The 25,581-nt window shown below is 42.2% G+C and overlaps 1 protein-coding gene across 7 annotated transcripts in view; it reads right to left on the minus strand.

The window, feature by feature from the left end:
• Positions 1–25,581, minus strand: part of tenm2a (teneurin transmembrane protein 2a) — a 466,651-nt gene that overhangs the window by 86,507 nt on the left and 354,563 nt on the right. For all 7 annotated transcript variants that reach the window (XM_060927881.1, XM_060927879.1, XM_060927876.1 and 4 more), the window contains one exon: positions 7,623–7,861. In XM_060927881.1, coding sequence (XP_060783864.1) covers positions 7,623–7,861 — 239 coding nt within the window. The remainder of the gene's footprint in view (positions 1–7,622; positions 7,862–25,581) is intronic.

A 25,581-nucleotide genomic window follows, 5' to 3' on the forward strand; every position in this document is an offset into this window, starting at 1 on the left:
CTCCTCTTCTCCTCAGTGCACTTTTGTCATCTCTCTGGTGCCAGGATTGCTGGGCCGGTCTCAGTGGAGCCACACTCGGTGTCTGCACTGAGCAAAGTGCTGCAGCAGCACATTTCACCATGTTCACTTCCACATGCACACAGTCACCGAAGACCAAAGACAGTCTCAGTTGGCCTACAATTAAAGTCGCTCGTTCTTAGCGGAGAAGATTCAACCTACCTAACAAATCTACATGTTGAACGCATCGTAAAATTGCTTACTATATCAACAAAGTAAGTGATCTGCAACAGACATTCTCTTAAATCCAGCTCCTGGTGGGAAAGGCGTTTATCTAAATGCCCTACATGCTAAATTAGCTCAAAGAGCTTTGTTGAAATAAAGTACTATTCAGATGGGATAAGATTTCCAAACATATGCCTGTTCAATAATGATGCCGGAGGACGTCTGTAGTAATTATGATTGATTCACACGGGATAACATCTTTGTATAAATCACACAGATGGATCTGTCTCCACTTGAAAACACGAAAAATTCCATGTATACTACATACACCTCATTTATTACATTGCTTGCTTTGTACTTTATCATAGCCACTTGTTTTAGGGCTTGTAGCTGCACAAGTCACGTTTGATCATTAATACGTCATATGAACATAGCATGGTCACTATATGGCCAAAAGTTTGTCGACATCTGACCATCACATCCATGGGCCTTCCATCCATCCATCCATCCATTACCTGTAACCGCTTATCCTGTACAGGGTCGCAGGCAAGCTGGAGCCTATCCCAGCTGACTACGGGCGAAAGGCGGGGTACACCCTGGACAAGTCGCCAGGTCATCACAGGGCTGACACATAGACACAGACAACCATTCACACTCACATTCACACCTACGCTCAATTTAGAGTCACCAATTAACCTAACCTGCATGTCTTTGGACTGTGGGGGAAACCGGAGCACCCGGAGGAAACCCAAGCAGACACGGGGAGAACATGCAAACTCCGCACAGAAAGGCCCTCGCTGGCCGCTGGGCTTGAACCCAGAACCTTCTTGCTGTGAGGCGACAGTGCTAACCACTACACCACCGTGCCACGGGCCTTCCAATTGCCAAAAAGTTAGAAACACGCAATTGTATATAATAGCTTTGTAGGCTGTTTCATAATCATGGTTGTCTTTTTGAATAACACCAACTAACTCCTTCAACCAGGTCCAGTATATACATGCTCGGGTTTCTTAGAACTTATTTTACAGAGACACACCAGCCCTACCTACAGCAGTAATGTCTCTTATAAGCTCTTATGTTTGTCAGAGCCAAACGCGAGCTCAGTTTTGACCTTGTGGTCAAATTGAATTCTACTTTAATTATTACACTTAGATTTTACTGGTTAAATTCAGAATTGCATTTTCTAGCACTAACTAGGTTTTACTTTGGGGCGTATACTTTCGTTCACAATAGAAAGATACTCAAGTGGAAGTTGCATCATTTTTTTGTAAACTAAGTGCCTCCGACAGGATCCTTTGTCTGTCAAAAATGTCCACTCCGGAAAACACTCACCATACGAAGAGGTAGTAAATGATTTTTTAAGAAAATATTTGTCTCTTTTGAAGCAGGATACTCTGTTGTTGCACCAGAACAAAACAGGACTTGAAACATATACAAGACACATTTGCAGCAGAGCTTCACATGTGGTTGAAATGTGCATCAAAGTTCATCAAAAAGTGTCCTCTCCGGAAAACCACAAGGATCGTCGCCATTTCAGTTGTTATTACAGTTACCGCCATGTACAAACGTCGCTGCACGATATTTGAAAATTTGTACTTAAAATCACACACATTTCAACAGTTTTTCACTTTGTATACCTTACTCTTGTGGACTAAAAGAAAGCGGGTCAAGTTTAGAAATACGCTACATGCTATATTCTCGCCACAAGTAACACGCCCTGTATATGACCAATAGCTCTGAAATTCCGAGCAGTTAATTTCTATCTCAAAAGGTCATTTTTGGCAGCAGAGAAACACAGAGATCTGCGGTTTGATTTCTGGACTTTTGTGAACCTGAAAAGTCTACCCTGATTGTAAAACTGTTCTTGTATTCTACAGCATTACCCTTCACTGGAACTCCTGTAAGAGGCACAAACCTGCTCCAGCATGACAATGCTCCTGTACACAAAGTGAGGTCCAAAGCTGGTGTGGTCACTCTCCAAAATCTAGTGGAAAGCCTTCGCAGAAGAGTATCAGTTATTATAATAGCAAAGGAAAAACTAAGGTGGTGTTTACATTAGACCGTATCCGTCTCATTTTCGTCGTGGATGCACTGTCCGTTCACAGTAAAACGCCGGGAAACGACTCCACAGGCGGAACAACTTGAATCCGCCAGGGCCCACGTATTCAACCCAGTTCGTATCTGATCCGGTGCTGTGTAAACATTGAGATACGAGGAAACGCAGTGCTGAGCTCTAGCTGACGTCGTCATTGGACAACGTCACTGTGACATCCACCTTCCTGATTCGCTGGCGTTGTTCATGCCACGTTGGTCATGTGACGCGACTGCTGAAAAACGGCGCGGACTTCACTTCCTGCTATTGTTTCCGCCTTGTATCACCTTTTTGTTTTTCATTAAAGAGTATAAAAGTATGAATATAATGCTTTGCTTTGTCATTCTTAATGTTGTTCATGGTAAGATGCAAATACTGCCCATTGTGTAGTTATGATTGTCTTTAGGCTTGCCATCCTTCCACTTGCAAGTGGTGAGTGACTTGCGCATGCCCGATATGCACTAGGATCACACACACAGCGGCTCAGTCCCGAATCACTGCTCGTGTGCTTCACTCGTGCGCTCTGTGAGCTGCGCAGGGCCGGAGTGCGCACCCTCCAGAGGGCACTCGCTGTTCAGGGCGGAGTGATTTGGAGCGCAGCCGCTGAGGAGGAAGCGCTGAGCCGCACTGACACATTTCAACTTACGTGCCGTCTAATTAGTCATGTGATTAGCGTATCCGCGTATTGGCGTTGCTGTGTGCACGCGAATCGTGTATTGGTGTTGCTGTGTGCACGCGAATCGTTTTAAAAACGTTAATCTGATGATCCGCTGATACGGTCTAATGTAAACACCACCTAAATCTGGAATGGGAAGTTTAGAAAGGACATATGGATGCGATGATCAGGTGTCCACAAACTTTGGCACACATATGTAGGATTTATCTGCGCTAGAAAATCAGTAATATACCTAAAACCCTAGGAAGTGTCATTTTCCCAACGCGTTCTTTTAAATACTGTCAATATTTTACTGTTCTACCTTTTAAATTCGTTCGACACTTGCTTACCTTTTGCGGAAGCCAGCACTTCCTGGAGTGTCATACAGGAGAAAAAGTGCAAAATGTATTTTCCGACAGGATAAAATGGAATCTTTTTCAATATGTCAATATCGATGGGATTTACTGTAGCTTACATGGGGTTAGAAAATATGGTGTGATCTTTCCAGAGGTGTGCGCACACAGTCTGGGGGAAAAAGAAAGAAAGAAACAAAAGAAAGAAAAAAGATTGCCTAAAATCCCAGAGGTAATAATTACATTCCCCCACCTTGCCATGTAAAACTAGTTCAATCTGAATAGGACTTAAAATAAGTGACACACAACACAAAAGAAATGCCCTTGTTTTTGTCCTGGAAGCTCCAACAAGTCTCGTTCTTGTTCACAACACAAAGCTACCACCTGCTTCCCTCTGGCTATGATGGACAAATCTCAGGCATTGGTATGTGTGATTTGTTCACCGAGCCTTTCAGGTAAGCCGCCACAGCATTCAGCTAGGTAGGTAGGCGGCTCTGTAAAGCAAAGCGGGGTGGTGGTGGTGGTGGTGGTGGTGGCGGCGGCGGCTGGAGCCTAAGGGACTGGTGGTAGAGCCAGCACAACATTACACGGACAACTCAAGGACAAAGAAAAGATGTGCGGATATTTGAATACGAGAGCAGAGACGGAGGGAGGGGGATCTAGTAGGTGGGGGCTTGTGCTGATTCCTGTACTTGCTGACTGGCCCATCTGTTGAGCGTGGTCTCCAGGGAGGGGGAGGGCAACGCAAGGCTACGTAACACATCTGCCTTTCACGAGGGGCTTTTAAAGAGGGACATTGGGTTTAGCTCCGTGGCTCAGCTGGAGGCTTCACATGGGAACCATTGAAAACCAACATCTCTCTTACATTCAAGTCGTCACTTTTTTTGTGTCTCAGTACATCAGTGTGGCATTTATTAGGTGTCTTTTTTATATATTATTTTCCTTTTGCCTCATTCATTCCATTCATATTCACAAGCCCATGTTCATGACCTGAGCATTGGAAGGATATAATATTCAAAACAAAGCAAAATGATTTTTCTCTAAGCTCTAAGCATATGGTGAACTCAAACATAAAAACATATCAGAGAGGTCAAAGAGGGTTTTCAGGAAACAGTTAAGCTCTTACAGATGCCCTTCACAGCACTGGTAGCCTTTTCTATATTCTCGCGCTGTAATAAAGCATACAGTAGCCATGTGTGAGTCACTGGTTAATGGAGCCTATCCAAGGCTACTACCGGAGGCAGGTTGCTGGGAATCAGCAAGAGAAAATTCCTATTCCTCATCAGACATATCAAATAATGAGCAGGAAGCATTTAAATTAATCGTGCAAACACGAACGCATACTGAAGCATTGTCTGAGATGGACTATTGCGAAAGGCTCACCTGTGCTAGTCGATTAAATGATCTATACCGTACATCTGTTTAAAAATATGAATTCATTTTTTATACGCCAGATGTTTTTTGTTTATAATGATCTATTTATGACTGCTACATCTATTCATTTCAGTCGTTGCTTTTTATATTGATGCATAAATCCAAATCATCAGACTGCTACACCCCTGCGTGCATCTTGGCAGTTTTCATTTTCCATATCAGTCCTGTGGACTCATGACTCACATCTGCCAACCCCATCTGTCCTGCGCATTTCTTCAGGCACTGAGTCTATCACTTGGACATAAAAATCCCACTCTCACACTTTTTATATGTGGCGCACTAACCTGAATCATGATCCACAACATACATAATCATGACTGTGAAGCCTGTAGTTGAGCAACAGTAATGTTCTCATTACACAAATGTGTATACTACTACGACTAAGCTAAATATTCGTATTTGCATCAAAGTCTAATCAATTGTTCCTTGGCCTGTGGCCCCCCTTTCCTCAAAATTTCATCAAAATCCATTCACTACTTTTTGAGTTACGTTTGGAACAGACAAAAAAAAAAAAAATCCTGGATCCGCATACATATCTGGATCCTGGATCCACTTACTCTCATCAACTAGTTGATTAGGTACACCCATCCACCTGCTGTTTCATGCAGTTATTGTCAGTAAACCCGCTGAGACTGAGCAAACTACAAACATGGACACTCCGGACGACAACTCCCAGAACACACAGCGCCCTCTGTCTCCCGCCTACTGAATCACAGCTGGCTCTCATTTCCTCAATCACCCGTCCCTCCATATAAGCCCCATTCACAAACCCATCCATTGCGAAGTATTGTCCTGATTATCCAGTTCGTACAAAGCCTTGCATCTTTCTGACTGCTTCTTAGATTTCTGACCCTTGCTATTTCCTCCTCGTTTTCTCGCTCTTTGTCTCTTCTACGTTACGTTGTTTGCCGATCACTCTACCCTTGCTAGTTTACCGACACCGATTCCAGTCCCTCGATTTGGCTTTGTTGACTTTCTGCAATCTGTCTTCCTCCGCGCATACATCTGTAAGTGCCTGCATTCTCACAGTTATCTAATCAGCCAGTCCCTGGGCAGCAGCACAATGCATAAAATCACGCAGATACAAATCAACGGCATCAGTTAATGTTCACTTCAAACATCAGAATGAGAAAAACTGTGATCTCTGTGACTTTCACTGTGACATAGGTGTTGGTACCAGATGGGCTGGTTTGAGTATTTCAGCAACTGATGGTCTCCTGGAGTTTTCACACACAACGGTCTCTAGAGTTTACACAGAATGGTGCGAAAAACAAAAAACACTGAGTGAGCGACAGTTCTGTGGGTGGAAACAAACGCCTTGTTGATAAGAGAGGTCAGAGGAAAACGGGCAGATTGGTTTGAGCTGCCTGGAAGGATATAGTAACTCAGAGCAACTCTTTACAACTGTGGTGAGCAGAAAAGCATCTCAGCATGCAACAGCAGAAGACCACATTGGGTTCCACTCCTGCCAGCCAAGAACAGGAATTTTAGAATCAAGAACAAGTTCCTATTAAAGTGGCCGGTGAGTGTATATATCTGAATTTGTAGCAAAACCAAATCACTTGTTCCTTGGCCCATGGCCCCCCTTTCCTCAAGATTTCATCAAAATCTGTTTGCTACTTTTTGAGTTCTGTTGGGAAAAGACAAAAAAAAAAGTTGGCATAGGTAATAATAATACAGTAATATGAAAGATACTGTATGCTGCTTGTTCTTTGTCCACTATCTCATGCCATGTTTGATCTATACTTTGAATGGAAATTTGAATCTCTTTAACAAATAAAAAAAAGAACACCCCTATTATACGAGGGTTAACATGTGCTCCTTTCAAGTCATGCGATGCCAGTACAAGGCAAAGTAATGCACTCAGATAAAAGTGCGAGTTACCCTCTTCCACATCCATGAACTTGCAAATGCCCATGATTTTCTAGTGTCAGTGAGATTGACAGAAAAGAGACAGTAATGCCATCCCTCCCACCCTGAGAGCTTAGGTTCTTAGATTCTCAGAAACTAGAGCTTCTGAGACTCTCAGCCACAGATGGCTTTGGAATTGTCGGGATTCAAACTTGTGGACGAGTGTGAGCACTTTATTATTATTTTTTTTATTTTATGTTGTGCCACTTGGGAGCCCTTAACAGGATTTTTATAACAAGCATTCTGATAAAATATACTTTTAAAGGTGTACATTTAAATAGACGAACCTCAAACCATCACCTGTACATGTAAACCAACCCTACTCAAAGTTACTGCTAACCATTTATGACTAACCATTCTGAAATGGCTAATCCCAAATGATTTGGCTTGGATTACAATCTCTGATTTCAGTACATTGCAATCACATGAAGCTACCTGTACTGTGTTCCATCCATCCATCCATCCATCCATCCATCCATCCATTATCTGTAGCCGCTTTATCCTGTTCTACAGGGTCGCAGGCAAGCTGGAGCCTATCCCAGCTGACTATGAGCGAGAGGTGGGGTACACCCTGGACAAGTCGCCAGGTCATCACAGGGATGACACATAGAGACAAACAACCATTCACACTCACATTCACACCTACGGTCAATTTAGAACCACCAATTAGCCTAACCTGCATGTCTTTGGACTGTGGGGGAAACCGGAGCACCCGGAGGAAACCCACGCGGACACGGGGAGAACATGCAAACTCCACACAGAAAGGCCCTTGCTGGCCGCTGGGCTCGAACCCAGGACCTTCTTGCTGTAAGGCGACAGTGCTAACCACTACACCACTGTGCCACCCCCTGTACTGTGTTGAAGATACTATATACCGCATGTGTGTCATGTGGGGCTTTAAATCCTTGATAGAGTTATGATGGAGCTATTCTGCATGGTTACTGTGACTGTTTACCAATGAAGTAGGACAGCAGGATGGCCAGCAGGGTTGCGGCTGCGATGGCTGTAACAGCGGCACATTTCCAGCTGCAATATTTGGAGGGCTTCTTCAGTTTGAAGGCGCTTCGGGAGAAGGTGTTTCTGGGTAGAAGCCGTGGCGGGGGTGAGTATACTGTGCCCGATGTCAGGGGGTAACCTGGAGACGAGCTGCTGAAGAGTGGCGTGGTTCCTGATGACGTCTTAAACAGGAAGTGCCTGTTAGAGAGAGAGAGAGAGAGAGAGAGAGAGAGAGAGAACCGATTGTTGAGTTAAAAAAAAAGCATTTACAGTCTCAGTGATGAGGAAATAAAAGGAGTGGAAATAGAGGACACACTGAAAGAGAGTCAGAGGTCAAATCAATCCCAGGGTCAGAATTGCCATCATTGTCTCTTGTGAGTAGCTTCTGATTCTCTGTATCTGTGTGTGTGTGTGTGGACGGACGGGGACGGGGGGGGGCACAGAGTGCTGCAGGGATGCAGTGGGGTGAAGGATACGGTGTCCAAAGCTCCTCAGTGCGGCTCTGTGGACATATGGCACACGGACGTACAGTGCTGCAGGCTGCTGCTGGCCCAATGAGGGTCACTTATACAACACAAACACTCAATAATTCAGGAGGCTTTGCTCTACGCATGTCCAGCACACACACACAGCACAAAATACGCCAGAATCCAGAGACAGTTTCAAACTATGACCCATACAGTATATGATGAAATACATGCTGGTTACTCTCCAATCATGGTATTGTCAAAAAATCTCCAGATCCAAATATGATCCAGATTCTGTCAGAATTTAAAAAGCTATCTCTGGATTCTTGGGGTTTTGGCGCACACACACACACACACACACACACACACACACACACACACACACACACACACACACACACACACCGTGTTCTGATGGGGACATTAGTAACAATAAAGCTTGGAGGAAGATGGTGGTGCCACAGGGTGCCAATGATAATGAACTGATCCCCCCCAAAAAAATCTATTTTAGAGAGCTAAATAATCTTTGTTCCATCGAGACACACTTTAAAATAGAAAACTGATAAACACCGTTCTGTCCTTTCTTTCTTCTTGAGCATGAGAGCATTTAGTGCTGAAGGCATTGTTTAACCGCACTTTCAAAAGAAAAACTGATCCAAAGAGAAATCAATTAAAGTTAGACAAAAAAAAAAACAAATCAATTGGTAACTGGTGAAGTGATGCCGCTCTTATGTTCACCATGAATGATGTGCCTGGATTAAGATTTCTTTGTTTGATTGCCTGTTTAGTTAAATAAAAGAAAAAATACAAAAATCAATTCATATGAACTGACTGTTGATAAAATAGAATGAAACAAAAACTTTGTAAGAACATTTTCAATGCACTTGCAACCCAGTGGATCAAAAACATTGGTTTTTATTGATTTGCCAGTGTTCTTTGGAAAAATAAAACGGCACAAACACTGCTCTGAAAGCACTACCATGCCATCAACAAACACGACCGTGTTTAATTTAGTGTGTTTCAAGTGTGACTGAATTTTGCATAACCAGTCAGAAACAAACCTCGGGCTTTATTAAACCATTCTAATGAAGAAATTGTGTCTTAAATTCCACTTATGCAGTTTTCACGAAGATTCTGACATTCGCCTGTGTTTCGATCTGATTTGGGATTTGTTCTTAGGTACTGTAACAGAATCTACGCATACTCAAGAGCACACTTATGCACGTTTGAGCACTTGCATGTTTGTGCGCAATAATTTTTAATGTGTTTTCTTCAGTTCTACAATTGTACAATATTATAGGATTTAAATCGCAATGATGTTTTTGTCATTTATCTTTTTTTTTTTTTTGGTAAAATAATTATTTTCAAGCCCTGCGACAGACTGGCCACCTGTCCAGAGTGTCTCCGCCTCTCGCCAATATATAATGGGTGAATAATTATTTTCATAATTTTAGAAAGCATCATGGTCTTTTAAAATCAAGAAATATGACACTAACACTTCAATTCATATCGAGATGTGCGCCCTTTTCCGGATACAGCAAACAAGTTCAAATCGAACAAGTGAACATCCCATGCATCTTTTTTGTGTTATTTTATATCCACTAATGACACTATTAAATATGACAATTCGTTTGTTGTTCACTTCCTGCAGCAGTACCTACTCATGTTTTCCTTATGTTTGGAGTCCGGTGCTCCACCGGCTTTAAATTTTCGTTTGGTCATTTTTTTACTTCTGTCTCAACTTTTCTTTCTGTTTTTCTGTGCTCACACACATAAACACACTGCAGTCTCATGCCCATTTAAGAGAAGAAGAAGAAGAAGAAGCCTTTATTTTTGTCACATGTACACTCAAGCACAGCAAAATCCCTCCTCTGTATTTAACCCATCTGAAGCAGTGAACACATGTATGCACACACAAGTGAGCAATGAGCGCGCACACACACACACGAGCGAGGGGAGTCCCCCCCCCCTTACCCCTTACCCCTGATTCCCCCCCCTCAAGTCCCGTGTTTAAAGTGTACTTGTGTTGTTGTGTGCTTTGTGCAAAGGTTTTTTAAATGTTCCCACACTGTACTCCTGACAGGAGCATAGTGGGGGTGGGGGTGGGGGGGTTCTTTTTTTCCTTATCTCTCCTCATGTTGTATTTCCTTTTTATCTTTATCCCTGTCTTCCTGTCCTGTCTACCCTATGTCAATTGTATGTTGTATATGTACGGACAGGTTGACGGCTAATTTCGCTGGTACATGTGACTAGTGACAATAAAGGGCATCATCATCATCATACACACACAGAGCGGTGGGCAGCTACGTTACAGAGTTAGGTGCCTTGCTCAAAGGCACTTCAGTCATGAATATTGAGGGAGGAGAAAGTGCTGTTCATTCACTCAACTCCCCTCACATTTTTCATGCTGGTCCCAGGAATCAAACCGGCGATCCTTTGGTCTGCTTCTCTAACCTTCAGGCTATGGCTGCCCTATGGGGATTGGCAGGGTGTTTTTATATGCTAATTAGACACAGCGGGCATGCACTTTCTATTTACAAAGACATCATTATGAGAACACAGCAGTGAATAAATCTGTGGTTTACAGTAAGAACATGACATGAATTTGACGTAGACTTTTCTTAAGAATTCATCGAAGAAAAGACTTGATATCCTTGCCTTGCAAGTGACGTCAAAGCAAAATAGAAACCCTGATGTCGGCCATGTTGGTGGAGATACAAATGCGGGGTCAAGCGACATTCCATACAAAACATAGTCACGCGTGCGCAACTCTCTTTGTTTTTCCACTGCTTTAAGCGTTCTTTTAGCTATGCCATATCTTTGTGCTGTATATGGTTGTGGTCACAACAGTACTCGTGACCGTGGCACATTCCGATTTTTTAGAATTCCATCCGTGATTGGGAACGAGGGCGAGGAAACTCTGAGGCTTAGTACGGAGAGGAGACGAGCACGGCTGAACAACATCGGCAGGGCTGATCTAACAGAGGCTAAAACCAAAACAGCTCATGTTTGCAGTAATCCTTTTATCTCAGGTGAGATTCAAAAGCGTTCTCGATAATATCATGGAAGAATTTTATTTCGTGTTGCTAGAATTTTGCTATAAAATGAGCATCCTCTTGTCGTGGTTCACTCGGTCGCTGTTATCATTTTAACACGTGTATTACCATTTCGCTTCTAGGAGCGCCAGCAAAATTATATGATAGAAACAATCCAGACTGGGCACCCGCTCAGAAAATGGGCTATGTTTCATCCAAGGTCAGACTTGATTCTTCGGCAACCAAACCAGATAGAACGCGATATCTGGGTACTCGATGGTCGGTAGAAGCGTCTTATCTTCAGAAAAGTCTGACTTTATAAAATAATATGGGTCAAAACCATACATATCTATCTTCTCTTTGTATCGAATCTTCGCTCGAGCGTTCAAATCATGGTAATACTGAGAAATTCAGCATTGTTTACAGACACGCTTTCAGCGGCTGCCATCCTAGTTGCTTTGTATATCCACCACCATGGCGGACATTTTGTTCACGTGGTTGCAAGTCAATGCCAAGTGCCATTAGCTACTCTTGGTACCAATCTTGAGCAGGAACTAAAATAAATATAGCTGTTACAGAACAGCTTTGTTTTGCCAAAAGTTGCAGTAAATTGCGCAGTCAAAAATGACATCTAATTGATTGATTTTTCCCTTACTGATATAGTGGCAAACACTTGAAGTCAAGAGCAATAATTCAGTAATGATCACGCTGGAAGAATGCGTTCTATGTACCATCGCAAAAGCTCTCACACGGTGTATGAACGCTCTGGAAATCAGAATTAGTGTAAAAATCATCGCTCACGATATAAAGACATCCTACTTAAGATTTGTGAGTGCATTCACTTCTTTATACACGTCTTTATATTGCTATAATAAATAGAGAAACATCACTGAATGAAGCCTTTTGTTAGACCTGTGTTTCTGTATAATACATCCAAATTCCATAAAACACATTCACACTCACTGCAGCTGTAAAGGCCTGCAGGTGCCCAGGAGTTGTGCACAAAGCGCTTAAACGATGCCTCTCGATCTCTCAAAGCAGCATAACCTCTTGAAAATGAACATGGTGTAGTATGTGTAACATCTGTGACACCTGCATGCAGAATGATCACTGACATCCATGCTGCTCAATGTACCCCGGCCAGACAAAGCCGCGCTCCCATTAACACACACTCCCGAGCAGATTGCACGCTACATTAGATTATAGATGGAACTTGTGCTTTTTTGAGCTTAGTGCTGAAAAAAAAACATTTAGCCTTTAATTACAGCACCCTGAGCAGCACCCCATGCCTTCACCTCGGTAAATGAAGGCTCTCAGATACTGGTGCCTTGGGGAAAGCAGCAGCGGAGAAGGCCGCTCTAAATATATTATCTGCAGCAATCAGCCAGGCTTGGGTCACTGGGTCCGTCAGTTTCATTAGGCCCCGGCCTCGATTAAGACTCTGATGGGAGCTAAAGTGAGAGGCTGAAAGCTTTCCTGCCATCTGAGTGCCTGCCTGGAAGGTGTGTCCTGCCCTGGCTCTGGCACATAGACCTCTCCGGCCCCTTAATACTTAAACACCATGAGCCTTCATAACAACCTTCCACAAGATGGATTCCGATATATTCTAAACATGATCCTATTTTCCAAAGCTGAGGTGTGGTGTGTCTGGCTCAAAGCATTTTTGTCGCTCCCACACCAATCCATCAGCACGGGTTCAGATCCTTCCATCCGCAGCCCCAGTGGGGTCAGAGTCCTACGACCAGATCACTCAGGTGTTCTTAGAAATGATCTCTGGCTGCACCTGCAGCTCCCCACACACACTCTTTGCAGCGACGCATAGAATGTCCAAAAACGAATACCTGTATAAAATCATTGCGTGAGAAGAGAAGCGGAAGAGATAGCATGCTTTTGTCCTCTATTCTGACCAACGAGGGGGAAGATAGTGATTAATTCACTAATGAATGGTAATAAATGATAATAATGCAGTAGGAATAATGAAAGCGAGGCAGTGGGAGATTCCACATGCGGCTTTACATAACAAAGCTATTTCTCACTGCTGTGTCTGAAATTTTTGCCACCTCAGGCATTAATAATCATGCATGCGCACACACATATACATACATACACACACACACACACACACACAAACACACAGAGAAGGAGCTGGAAGGAGAATGGTAATTGTGTGTTTGAGCTGTCGTCGTGTGCCGAGCTGGGAGTCTGGGTCACTGATGGAAAAAAGCTAGCACTTACTCTCTCATTCTATTCATCTCCTGCTTTCTTGTGTCTTTTGCTCCGTTCTTCTCACAGCTTCAATTGACAGTGTGCCACACACATACATTTCACCCTTTCCTCCTTCCCTTTCCTCTTATTTATCTCCCTCTCCCTCCTTTCCCTCTGTCCCTTCGCCCTCCCCTTCCCGCTTCCCCTGTTAAGCAGATTGAAACAGCCTCAACAGGCAGATCCGAAATCAGTCTCACACTGAAGGGCAGTACGATGGACAGGGTGTAAAGGTGCCTGTCCAAAAATAAAACACGACTTCCTCCCGGCCTCCTCTCTCTGTCACTGCTCCTCTCACTTCTCCGTGCCAGAGTGACTTATCCGCCACCCAGGCGCCACTCGCGCGGTTGAACGAGTCATCTTGAAATGCCACACTATTTTTTTTTTTACCAGCGCACAGGGTTGTGGCTACACATTTAACTGCTGACAGGGGTGATGCCGAGAAATTAATTAAGGTGATTTTGGGGCGGGAGAGAGTTGGAGGCGGTCTGTATGTATGTGTGTATGTGTGTGTCAGGGAGCGTGTGTGCAATCTACTGTGTGACACTTATTCCATTAGTTCAATGTCTGTCTGTGAAGTTCATTTAATTTCCATTTGCAAGGGAAAGTGAGAGTGTTGACTAGGTGTCGTAATTGTGAAATGAAATTAGAGAGCTTGATTTTTTTTGCCTCCGTGGCTAATTGACAGTGATTTATGTCGAGCATTGTTTGGGAGGAGTGTGGGAAGAGATGTCAACACCAGCTGGGACAGGAGACAGAAAAAGAGAGAGAGAGAGAGAGAGAGAGGTTCGGATTCAAGCAATCCGATGAGCAATAAAAATATATTCCTGATACAATTTGGCTCATAGTGCTCAGATTAGTTATAGTGCTTTTCCAAACAGTGAAGTGAGGTGTGAGGTTCATTCACATAATATGATTTTTATTATTAATTATTATTATTATTATTATTATTATTATTATTATTATTATTAATTTGAAATATTGAGACCCTTCATATCATGTTTGTATTAATAATGATGATAATAATAATGATGATAATAATAATAATAATAATAACTACTCACTGATATAAAATACTGAATGCTGCGAATTTTGTCTTAATTATCAATAAAGAGCAGTTATAAAATTTTGGCAGCACCGTAAATGTGACCCCACATTCTCACGCCCCTATCGAATCCCTAGCGAAAGCTTTTACAGAGCTATAAGTTTTGAAGAAGAAGAAGAAAGGAAGTGTTATGCTATTTCAGCCTTTTTATTTTGATTTAATAGCTAGCTTAGTTCAAAAGATTATTATTATATCAAATTATTATGCACTACGTAATGGATAATGTACAGCGAGCTGGTGATTATTGCGAGATAAACCCTGACAGAGTGGGTGATGCAGGACCATGACATGAAGCAGAGATTCTTGAATCACCCTGAAGAGGTTTATTTTGCTGTAATGACCGGCTCGCTGTACAGTACACCACTTATTACACTGCTACTCACGAAAGAAATCAATAATTTGACACAAAATATTGATTTAAAAATCATTCGATTGCTTCCGCTAATGATGTGGTCCATAGCAACGGTCTGTTATTCAGAAATAAGGGACCGCAGAACACTGTAAATCAGAATTGAGTATTCAATAAAGCCGGGTAATAATTTGATATAACTAATTTTAAGATATGATGTTGTTATTTTGACTCAACAACTCGTTATTTCGAGTCTTCTCATTATTTTGATAATCTATCAAGAGGAAGAAATGTATTAAAGGTCCCATGGCATGAAATTTTCACTTTCTGAGGTTTTTTAACGTTAAAATGAGTTCCTCTGACCTTCTTAAGTCACCCCAGTGGCTAGAAATGTCATAATGTGTAAACCAAACTATGCCCAACATTTGAGAATGGCGCGTCAAAACGGCGCGTTGAGAAGCTCTTCCCTTGCCTACGTCAGCAAGGGAGATGATCCCCACGCCCCCCTCTGGATTCCCACCCACTGTATGAATTGCCCGCCCAACTCAAAAGTTGCCACCAAACATGGAAGTTGCGCTGTACATGGATGTGACAACACAGAAAGGAGTCTGTTTTTACTGCTGACGGGAGAGCCCCTGAAGACACAGTGGCTTAATTTTATTTACTCCAATAATACGCCGTCGAGTCTACCTAAGACGGTATATGTTTGTCGGAAGCATTTTCCTGAGGAATGTTTCCACAACTTGGGACAGTACAGGGCAGGTTTTGCACATCAACTGTCACTGAAGCCTGGGTCCGTACCAAGCATCCCTGCCGCATCAGCCACAAACACCGAACAAGTAAGTGTATAACTGTTAAGTCGTTTTGCCATGTTTTAAAATCGGTGCCACGTTAGCCTTGCAATGGCTACATTAGCTGTGCAGCTAACCGCTTCCTGCAGTTAGCCAGGTACTCTGCGCTACAAAACCAAAAAGCATGCAGCATGCTCTGTTATAATAGCCAATCAAAACAGTTTTTACAAAGACACCCACATTCTTTTTTTTAAGTCACTCGTTCATTTTATTTGTTTGTTTATTCAGTAAAAACCCAAACATTTGTTGAATTTATTTTATTTCCTCGCGTCGCACCTTAATGACGTCAGCGCGCGGTATTTTTCCCTTCGCGGTTTGTTCCTTCTCTCTCGCCATAGTAAGACACCCACATCCACTTGTTCTGACCCACTGGAGGTAGCGTCACAATGCTGTTAGCCAATCAGAGGTAACACATTTACATGTCATGAATATTAATGATAAGACCCGCCCCCACCCTCTACCCTTCCCCGCCTCCTGCTTCTCATTAGCAAAACGACGCACTGGGAAAAGTGCTGAAATGGGGCTTTCTCCCAGGAGGCTATATCTACGTGCCGAGGGTTCATTTCGAGAAAGGCTGCGGATATAACATCCGGAAACCTCCACGAGTCCGTTTAAAGCATCAACAAACCACCATGCCATGGGACCTTTAAACAGGGCGTGTCGCCACAAAATGAATCCCATATAGTAAAAGTTCATTCTGAGATATAACGATTATATATATATATATATATATATATATATATATATATATATATATATATAAACATATATATATGTTTCTAATTGTGCTTTAAATACAGTCCTTAATTTATGATGTATCCATCCCCCAAAATATTACACTGTAAAACAACATATATGTGTTGTGGATTAATTTCCACATCACAACTTTTACAGCTGATTTTCTCCAAACTTAATTTTCTGTAAAGGTGATGATACTTTAAACATTTTCACTCATTTCTCTGGATTGGTTGCACCAAATTTAACAAATTACCCTTTATTTTAAAAATAATTAACTGTAGATTTCGAATATCCAATTCAACAACTTTTCATATTTTGACCAGTTGGACTTGTTTTGTGGTGACACGCCCCAAATACTACCTTAAATTCTTATTCTACATGCTGCTTCCCAGGTTTGCTTTATTGGAATTTATTTGACACACATATACATCTAATAATTGGTCACTGGTTTAAATATGTTCAGGGTACAGCAAATTCATCCATCCATCCATCTATCCATCATCTGTAGCCGCTTATCCTGTCCAACAGGGTCGCAGGCAAGCTGGAGCCTATCCCAGCTGACTACGGGTGAAAGGCGGGGTACACCCTGGACAAGTCGCCAGGTCATCACAGGGCTGACACATAGACACAGACAACCATTCACACTCACATTCACACCTACGGTCAATTTAGAGTCACCAGTTAACCTAACCTGCATGTCTTTGGACTGTGGGGGAAACCGGAGCACCCGGAGGAAACCCACGCGGACACGGGGAGAACATGCAAACTCCACACAGAAAGGCCCTCGCCGGCCACGGGGCTCGAACCCGGACCTTCTTGCTGTACAGCAAATTAAACTCGAAAAAAATATCCACTTTGACAGTTATGTAATTCTGTCAATTTAATTTCAGGAGTCAAAATAAAGGTGTCGAAATAATGACATAATGAGGTATGAAGTCAAAATAATGAGATATTATGTCAAAATAAGACATAGCACTTTTTTTTAATGGCTTGCTATTCAGGGTTTCTGTAACATAAGCCACATAAAGCAAGAAGAAAATCAAAGCAGGTGACTGTTAAATCATAAATCAAAACCTCATCATAAAGCTTACGAGTTCAATATTTACTGTATGTTAGCCTCAAACTCTATTCCAGTCAACCGATTCCTAAATGGTCAAGAAGAATAACACATCTCGCATTAAGCATTTTTGGTCCTAATTGTAGATCTACAAGCGCAACGTACCTGACTCCACAGTCTGACAGAAAATGCTTTGGGAAATGGTAAAGCACTACTAATGGACACAATGGACAGGGAAGCGATACTTGACATGAGCTGACAGAACCCCGAAATGATTAGAAACAAATTCTATTAAAAATCTCAAAATCTTTCAGCAATCTAGTGGCATTCATGTTGATCTTGTGGGAAAGGAGTAAGTAAATATGCTTCCAGATTGGTGCATCCTGCCATTACTGGAGGGAAAAATACAACGAAAAGAGATATCGAATCTTTCTAATACAACCACTTTATAATTCTTTTGCTCATATCGTTGCTAATCACCTTCTCTTTTCATTTCTAGTACAATGTCTCGTTTTAATCCACCGTACTCGCACAGAATTGTTGCACGACGGTAGTTGCAGACTGAAAGCCAGATAAACACAAGCTAAAGGAGAGACGGATGGAAAGATGAGACCGAAAGAGATAGTGGACAAAGAATAACTGGCATACAGCTCGGAGAAGTGGTGAGAATGAGGAAGAAAGGACAGGTCTACCCAGAAAAAGGTTAGCTGACACCACAAGGGGAAGTGGAGGTCAGTGTCAAGGCTTTGGCAGTTGTGCAGTTTTTAAAAACCCTGGGGAATTTCAAAAAAAGGAATAATGCTGGAGGGAAGACTCACAAGGGAGCAGTAAATGTAAAAAGAGAAGAAGAAGAAGAAGAGCTTGATGCTCTCTCTCTCTCTCTCTCTCTCTCTCTCCCTCTCGGTGTCTGTTTCTCTCTGTCGACCCTGATGGAGATGTAGGTGAGGTCATCCTGTCGTTCCTCAGAGTTGGCTGATTAATGACCTGTCTGAGTTAGACAAATGTGCTCTCTCTCTCTCTTTCTCTCTCTCTCTCTCTCTCTCTCTCTCTGTGCATCTGTGTATTAGACAGTCATCAAGTCCTGTTAAATAATGCAGCTCTCCAAATGTATCGTGCCAGTCATTAGTTGTGACACAGGTGCTAAACCCCTCATCACCAAACATCCACTTAGTTTCAAATACTGGGCTGTTTACCCTTAAGGGTTTCATTTGTCCAGATTTTTTCTCTCTCTCTCTCTCTCTCTCTCTCTCTCTCTCTCACACACACACACGTATATATTTTGCAGTCTGACTCCACTGACACGTGATGCGGTGCTGGCTTCCGGAGCACCACTTTCTCCTCTTGTAATGAGAAACCAATTTAATCAGGCCCACACTCGGGTGGTAATACACGCTGTATATTTTGTAAAATACATTTTGTCTGCATAGATGTTTTAGATGCCTAAAACAACAATAACTTGTGATGGGGTGGAGTGCTTTTTATGTGCTGATCCATGCACATACAAGCTTATGCCATCAATAATGCATCAGGACTACAGTGATAATGGACCGGTACTACAGGGAGCTATTTAACCTTCTGCAACGCTACAAAGCTTTAGCCAAGCCCAAACTTACAGCAGACTCACAATCGGTAAATCTTAAAGGCATCTGCTCAGCAGCTCATAGGAACGCTCTTTTGATAAGCTCATCTCAGTGGCCTTTTTATAGAAATACCTGCAGCTTCTGTGGATTCGTAATCCACAGCCACTGATTTTCTAAATACGCAAACAGAAATGTTTGCTCTCAAATGTTTTCTAATTACAGCAGCTTCGGTTTGTATGTCATGCCCAATATTCAATCTGTGCGCTGAACAAGGAGAGAAATAGCCCATAAATCTTCACTGAGCCACAGGCTCCTGCCTTCTGATTGGCTCCTGTTAGGATGTTAGGATAACAAATTGGCCTCGGTATGCAGCAGAGAATGTAAATGTGCCCCACACAAATACCTTGGCAACAGAGAGAGAGAGAGACAGAGAGAGAGAGAGAGAGAGGGAGAGAGAGAGATTTTCCCTGTGAATGCCTGGCGACTCTGACTTAAGGAGCTAAAGAAGGTTATGCGGTAGATATTAACCAGAATGTAAACAGAAGAAGGGAAGCACTTCTCTTTGTCTTACAACCATATAAAGGACTTTTCAGGACCAAAAGTTACACCAAAGGGCACAATTACAGTCGCCTTTACTTGCATTACAATCATCATTACACCACAGTGTTGCTGAATTCTCAAAGCTGATTGGACAGTAGGTGTTGAATAATTTTCTCAAACAGCAGGGACTTGTATCGCAGAGGGGACGTGGATGTATGAAGCAGTAGCTGCTCGGTGAGTCTTGATCAGGATATATTTGAAAATGAGCGCAGTTTCACAGACTCCGACTCAAGGGTGGGAGCTGGGGACGTGGGGTTGCCCACCTTGTAGAGAAGTACCAAACGGTCAACTCTACATCTGCATTGGCCTTGCAAGGTTCAGGTTCATTTTAACCACCAGATTGTGTTTCAACCCAGAAGATGCCAATTTTTATAAAAAAAATAAAAAAAAAACGATGATATTAACACCAGTATTGATGTGTTTTATCGCAGTACAGGCATATCATTTCGTTTACGGCTCAAAAAACACATTAACGTGCACAATAGTTCTAAATTGGCATGTGTTACGTGTTACTGGATCTGATTAAATGCACTAAATAAGTTTTTCTTCTTTTCTTAAAAAAAAAAAAATATATTGCAATTGAACCAAAACATAAGTGAGTAGTTTAGGTTTAAGGGGTCTTGCTTAAGAACCCAAAGTGGCAGCTTGGCAGTGGTGAGAGTTGAACTAATAACCATCCGCTCAGCAGCCCAAAGCCTTAACCACACTTCTCCACACTTCTTATATCAGAAGAAGAAGAAGAAGAAGAAGAAGAAGAAGAAACCTTTATTTGTCACATGCACACTTCAAGCACAGTGAAATTCGTCCTCTGCATTTAACCCATCTGAAGCAGTGAACACACGCACACACACCCAGAGCAGTGGGCAGCCACACTAGAGCGCCCGGGGAGCAGTCAGGGGTCAGGTACCTTGCTCAAGGCCGCCCCACGTTAACCTAACTGCATGTCTTTGGACTGTGGGGAAAACCCACGCAGACACAGGGAGAACATGCAAACTCCACATAAAAAGGCCCTCGCCGGCCACTGGGCTCAAACCCAGAACCTTCTTGCTGTGAGGCGACAGTGCTAACCACTACAGTGTTTTGTCTTACTCAGAGGTGGACAAAGTACCCAACTTCATTACTTAAGTCAAAGTACTGAAATACTTGCTTTTAAAAATACTTAAGTATTAAAAGTACATTTTCTGTCAACGCATCGTTGTATTATTGCCACAACGCTTACAAAACCTAATGCCGTTACCAAAGACAGAAATGTGAATTCAGAAAATGAACGCATGCTGTGCATCATGGTGGTTTAACGTTAAGCTAGCTAGTCAGTGAAGCTCCACCTGACATGCTAGCAAACTCTTTTCAAACTCGAAATCATATTGGGTAGCTAACGCTACTAGAAAAGAAATATTTCTACATTTTGTTTCTTTGGCAAGATCATGCTAAAACATATTTCTGAAAGGACTTCAGATAAGTTAACATTATTCCTGTTAGTGTAACTCCATTTGTACATGCTAACTAACAGTGTCCAAGTTAACTAGCTATGTGTAAACGTTAGCCGTGGACAAGGCGATGGCAACTTGGCGGGAAAATCCATAGAAAGTCATTTGACTGCATAACTATTGCAACATTATCGCTAGCTCTAAAAGCACAGACAACTTCATTGCAAGCTTTCTCTTGGAATAAAACGTTTACATCCCTCAATATGCTTCCGCAGGTCGGATGGCAAGTTTTTGTAGGCTGTGATGTGGTTCGTTTTCGGCAAACAAAGCAAATGTTTAAAACGAAATTAATCTTTAGTCCTTTCAGAAAACTGAAACATGGGTTCCAGGTAAAGCCATGAGTGCGTGCATTCTCCAGAAGAACCGCCTCCTTCCATTCGGCCATCAACTGATCGTGTTCAAATAATGCTGTTGAGAAATCACTGAGCTTATCCAGTCTATGGACGTGATGTGACCCTAGTGATTACTGAAAGGCTGTCTCAGTGTCAGCTGCGAAAAAACCAATCACGTTTTAAAAAAGAAAAGAAAAAAACATCCACTTTCAAAGCTGCTTCATAGTAACGAGTAACGAGGACCTTGATAGAAATGTAGTGGAGTGAAAAGTACAATATTTGTCTTTCAAATGTAGTGAAGTTAAAGTCAGAAGTTTCCAAAAACATAATACTCAAGTAAAGTACAGATACTCAAAAAGTGTACTTAAGTACAGCACTCAAGTAAATGTACTTCGTTACTGTCCTCCTCTGGTCTTACTGTCATTATAGATTGTCAAATTTGGCTAGAATATGTTTGTGTGACAGATCTGTGATTTATGTATTTAATTTATGTAGCAAAATATTCATCTCAGTCCCCGACAGCTCTGTTGGCAGACAGCTCCATTCAAAATATGAAATATTTCACACACAGTTTGTGCACCTGAAGAGGATGGGGGGAGAGTCCCCATGTGTGCGCTCTCTCTCTCTCTCTCTCTCTCTCTCTCTCTCTCACACACACACGCTATAATCACTGAGTGATCCCTGAAAGTATCTCATAGGCTATGCATGTAAATGTGATTTTTTTTCTTCCCCCCCACTGCCTCAACTGCAATGTTGCTACCCTCTCAGAGACCTTATATTTGCGCGTGTGTGTGTGTGTGTGTGTGTGTGTGTGTGTGTGTGTGTGTGTGTGTGTGAGCAGAGAGGGATATCGACGTGCACTGTGTACCGAGATGAGAGTGGAATTGAAACTGGCATCAGCTGGTGAAGAGGCTTTGCTCTGCGATTGGAAATCATCTGTTGCAGCCCTGCATGGCCTCAGCCATCTTTAGTCATTTATGCCGCTGCAAACTGATTCCTTTCTGTTCTTACTTCTCTGTCTGTCTCTCTCTCTATCCCTCTCTCTCTCTCTTTTCCTCCAACCCAGACAGCCCAGGTCTCTTTCACGCCATCTTTCACGTTTCAGTTCTCCAACTCAACAGGAGAGAATTGATCTATTAAAATTATGAATCCCATTTCCAGTGACCAAGTGACCTTTCTTTTCATAAAATAAAAACAGACTTAAAATCTAAACATAAATATCATGCTTCCTTGTGTACAAAGCACTGGTTTTGAGTGAGATTTTGCGGTTGCTGAATTTAACTCACACTCACTGCCTCTCTCCATCAACCCTCCGCATTTCACTGTTCACTCCAGAGACACTCTGCTTTCTATTTTCCTGAGATTCATTTAATTTCAAAGTCTCTGAGCAGATATTGACTAAAGATCGCGATCAATCCAGAGACAACGAGAGTGTGGGGAAGAGAAAAACCTTTCTTTAATAGGCCTACAAGGAGGCTCTAGAGCTCCCCTGTTCCTGAACCTTCACTCGGCTAGTGGCTGTCCCATTCGCCCTAATGGAGATTTCTCTCTTTTTTTTTTCCATCCCTTGTGAAAGAGGAGGGGTTTGATAAATATCCTTTGCCTGTACAGTCAGAACCAGGGCACTGGTGAGAATGTCCCTCTTCCCTGCTACTGGAGATACGGAAATAGAAATAGGTAATATTAACTTTAGTGCAGTGCCTGTGTAACATTCCACCTGGAGGGAACAAGGGAAGGAGGACTAATAGCCTAGCCTGGAGAAGTCTCACTATCTCCGACTGCCTTAAACAACCTTAATCTGCCAGCTAGAGACGAGTTATCATCCAGCCTCAGCACTCCAACACTCTTATTTGAGATACAATTAACAGCCATGATCACCTTGAGGGCATTCTGCCATGTAAGAGGCCTGATATTATACCACTTAAGAGTATGGGTTCATTAGAGGAAAATATTACTGCATTTTAATAGCTCAACTACTTTTCCTGCTGCTTGTCAGTCTCATGAAGGTGAATAAAAGCGACCTGCTCGGAAAAGAACTCAGAGTTTTCACTGGAATCTGTAGTCAGATTCTGGGTTTTTTGACGGAAGATCATCATCATCATCATAGATGTGTTTTCTCAGAGACAAATTTGTTGTGAATTTGCAGATCTATTACCTCCTTAGGCTGTGAAAACATTTTTTTTTGTATCGCTTTATTTTCCTTATTAATGATTCTTCTTCTTCTCCCCCGCCCAGCACTGTTGCCAGGTCAGAATCCATGTGGACCCTATTGATCCATATGTCATATTAATATATGCATAGTTTTACGCCGGATGCCCTTCCTGCCACAACCCTCCCGTTTCTGAGCTTGGGAAACAACCATTCACACCTATGGACAATTTAGAGTAGCTATTTACAGTGGTGCTTGAAAGTTTGTGAACCCTTTAGAATTTTTTATATTTCTGCATAAATATGACCTTAAACATCATCAGATTTTCACACAAATCCTAAAAGTAGATAAAGAGAACCCAGTTAAACGAATGAGGCAAAAATATTATACTTGGTCATTTATTTATTGAGGAAAATGATCCAATATTACTGTTACGTCCCTGGCACTTGTCATGTTTTTTCCTATGTTCATGTTTACTCATATTCATTTAGATACTGGTGTGCCAGTTCCTACAAATGGTTGGTGCAAGACTTCGTCCCTCCCATGCACCCCTCCAATCATCAAGTCACCAATGATTGGTGCATTCATCTCCTTCTGCTGTGACCAATCACCTTTCATCTTCCACTCTATATAAGCCAGTTGTTATACTTTGTGTTCAGTCTCTCTCTGCCTTTGTCTCTGCATTTTGTGAGTAGAAAACTCTGACTCAAACCTTGTGACGAGGGTAAGCCAGGCAAGTTTGGAGTGGTACACTGCACTCACACAGGTTAACTGTTGTGTAGATACATTAGGTAAGTGGGTAAGTGCCATTGTTGTATTTCTTTGAAGTTGTGTTAGTTTAGATTAGAGTAGTGAAGTTAGGTAGGAGTTTTTGGTTTCCTTATATTTCTGTGTTAGGTTAGTTAGTTAAGTTTGATTTCCCTAAGTGGTAGAGTAATTTTGTTTCTTTTTGTTTGTTTGTTTGTATAACTGGCACTTCCCAACCTTACTCTGACCTTGGTTATGTTATAATTCCATGTATGCTCTTTTTAAATTCACTATGTAAATACATTCACTTTATATGTTACCATCATTTGTTACTCCCTTTTCCCTAGACTTTAAAAAAAGGGGTCGTAACAATTATATACTGTATCTGTGAGTGGCAAAAGTATGTGAACCTCTAGGATTAGCAGTTAATCTGAAGGTGAAATTAGAGTCAGGTGTTTTCAATCAGTGGGATGACAATCAGGTGTGAGTGGGCACCCTGTTTTATTTAAAGAACAGGGAACTATCAAAGTCTGATCTTCACAACACATGTTTGTGGAAGTGTATCATGGCATGAACAAAGGAGATTTCTGAGGACCTCAGGAAAAGCGTTGTTGATGCTCATCAGGCTGGAAAAGGTTACAAAACCATCTCTAAAGTGTTTGGCCTCCACCAATCCACAGTCAGACAGATTGTGTACAAATGGAGGAAATTCAAGACCATTGTTACCCTCTCCAGGAGTGATCGACCAACAAAGATCACTCCGAGAGCAAGGTGTGTAATAGTCGGTGAGGTCACAAAGGACCCCAGGGTAACTTCTAAGCAACTGAAGGCCTCTCTCACATTGGCTAATGTTCATGAGTCCACCATCAGTAGAACACTGAACAACAATGGTGTGCATGGCAGGGTTGCAAGGAGAAAGCCACTGCTTTCCAAAAAGAACATTGCTGCTCGTCCACAGTTTGCTAAAGATCACGTGGACAAGCCAGAAGGCTATTGGAAAAATGTTTTGTGGATGGATGAGACCAAAATAGAACTCTTTGGTTTAAATGAGAAGCATTATGTTTGGAGAAAGGAAAACACTGCATTCCAGCATGAGAACGTTGTTCCATCTGTGAAACATGGTGGTGGTAGTATCATGGTTTGGGCCTGTTTTGCTGCA

Source organism: Neoarius graeffei, chromosome 8 (genome assembly GCF_027579695.1).
Source record: "Neoarius graeffei isolate fNeoGra1 chromosome 8, fNeoGra1.pri, whole genome shotgun sequence".
NCBI lineage: Eukaryota > Metazoa > Chordata > Actinopteri > Siluriformes > Ariidae > Neoarius > Neoarius graeffei.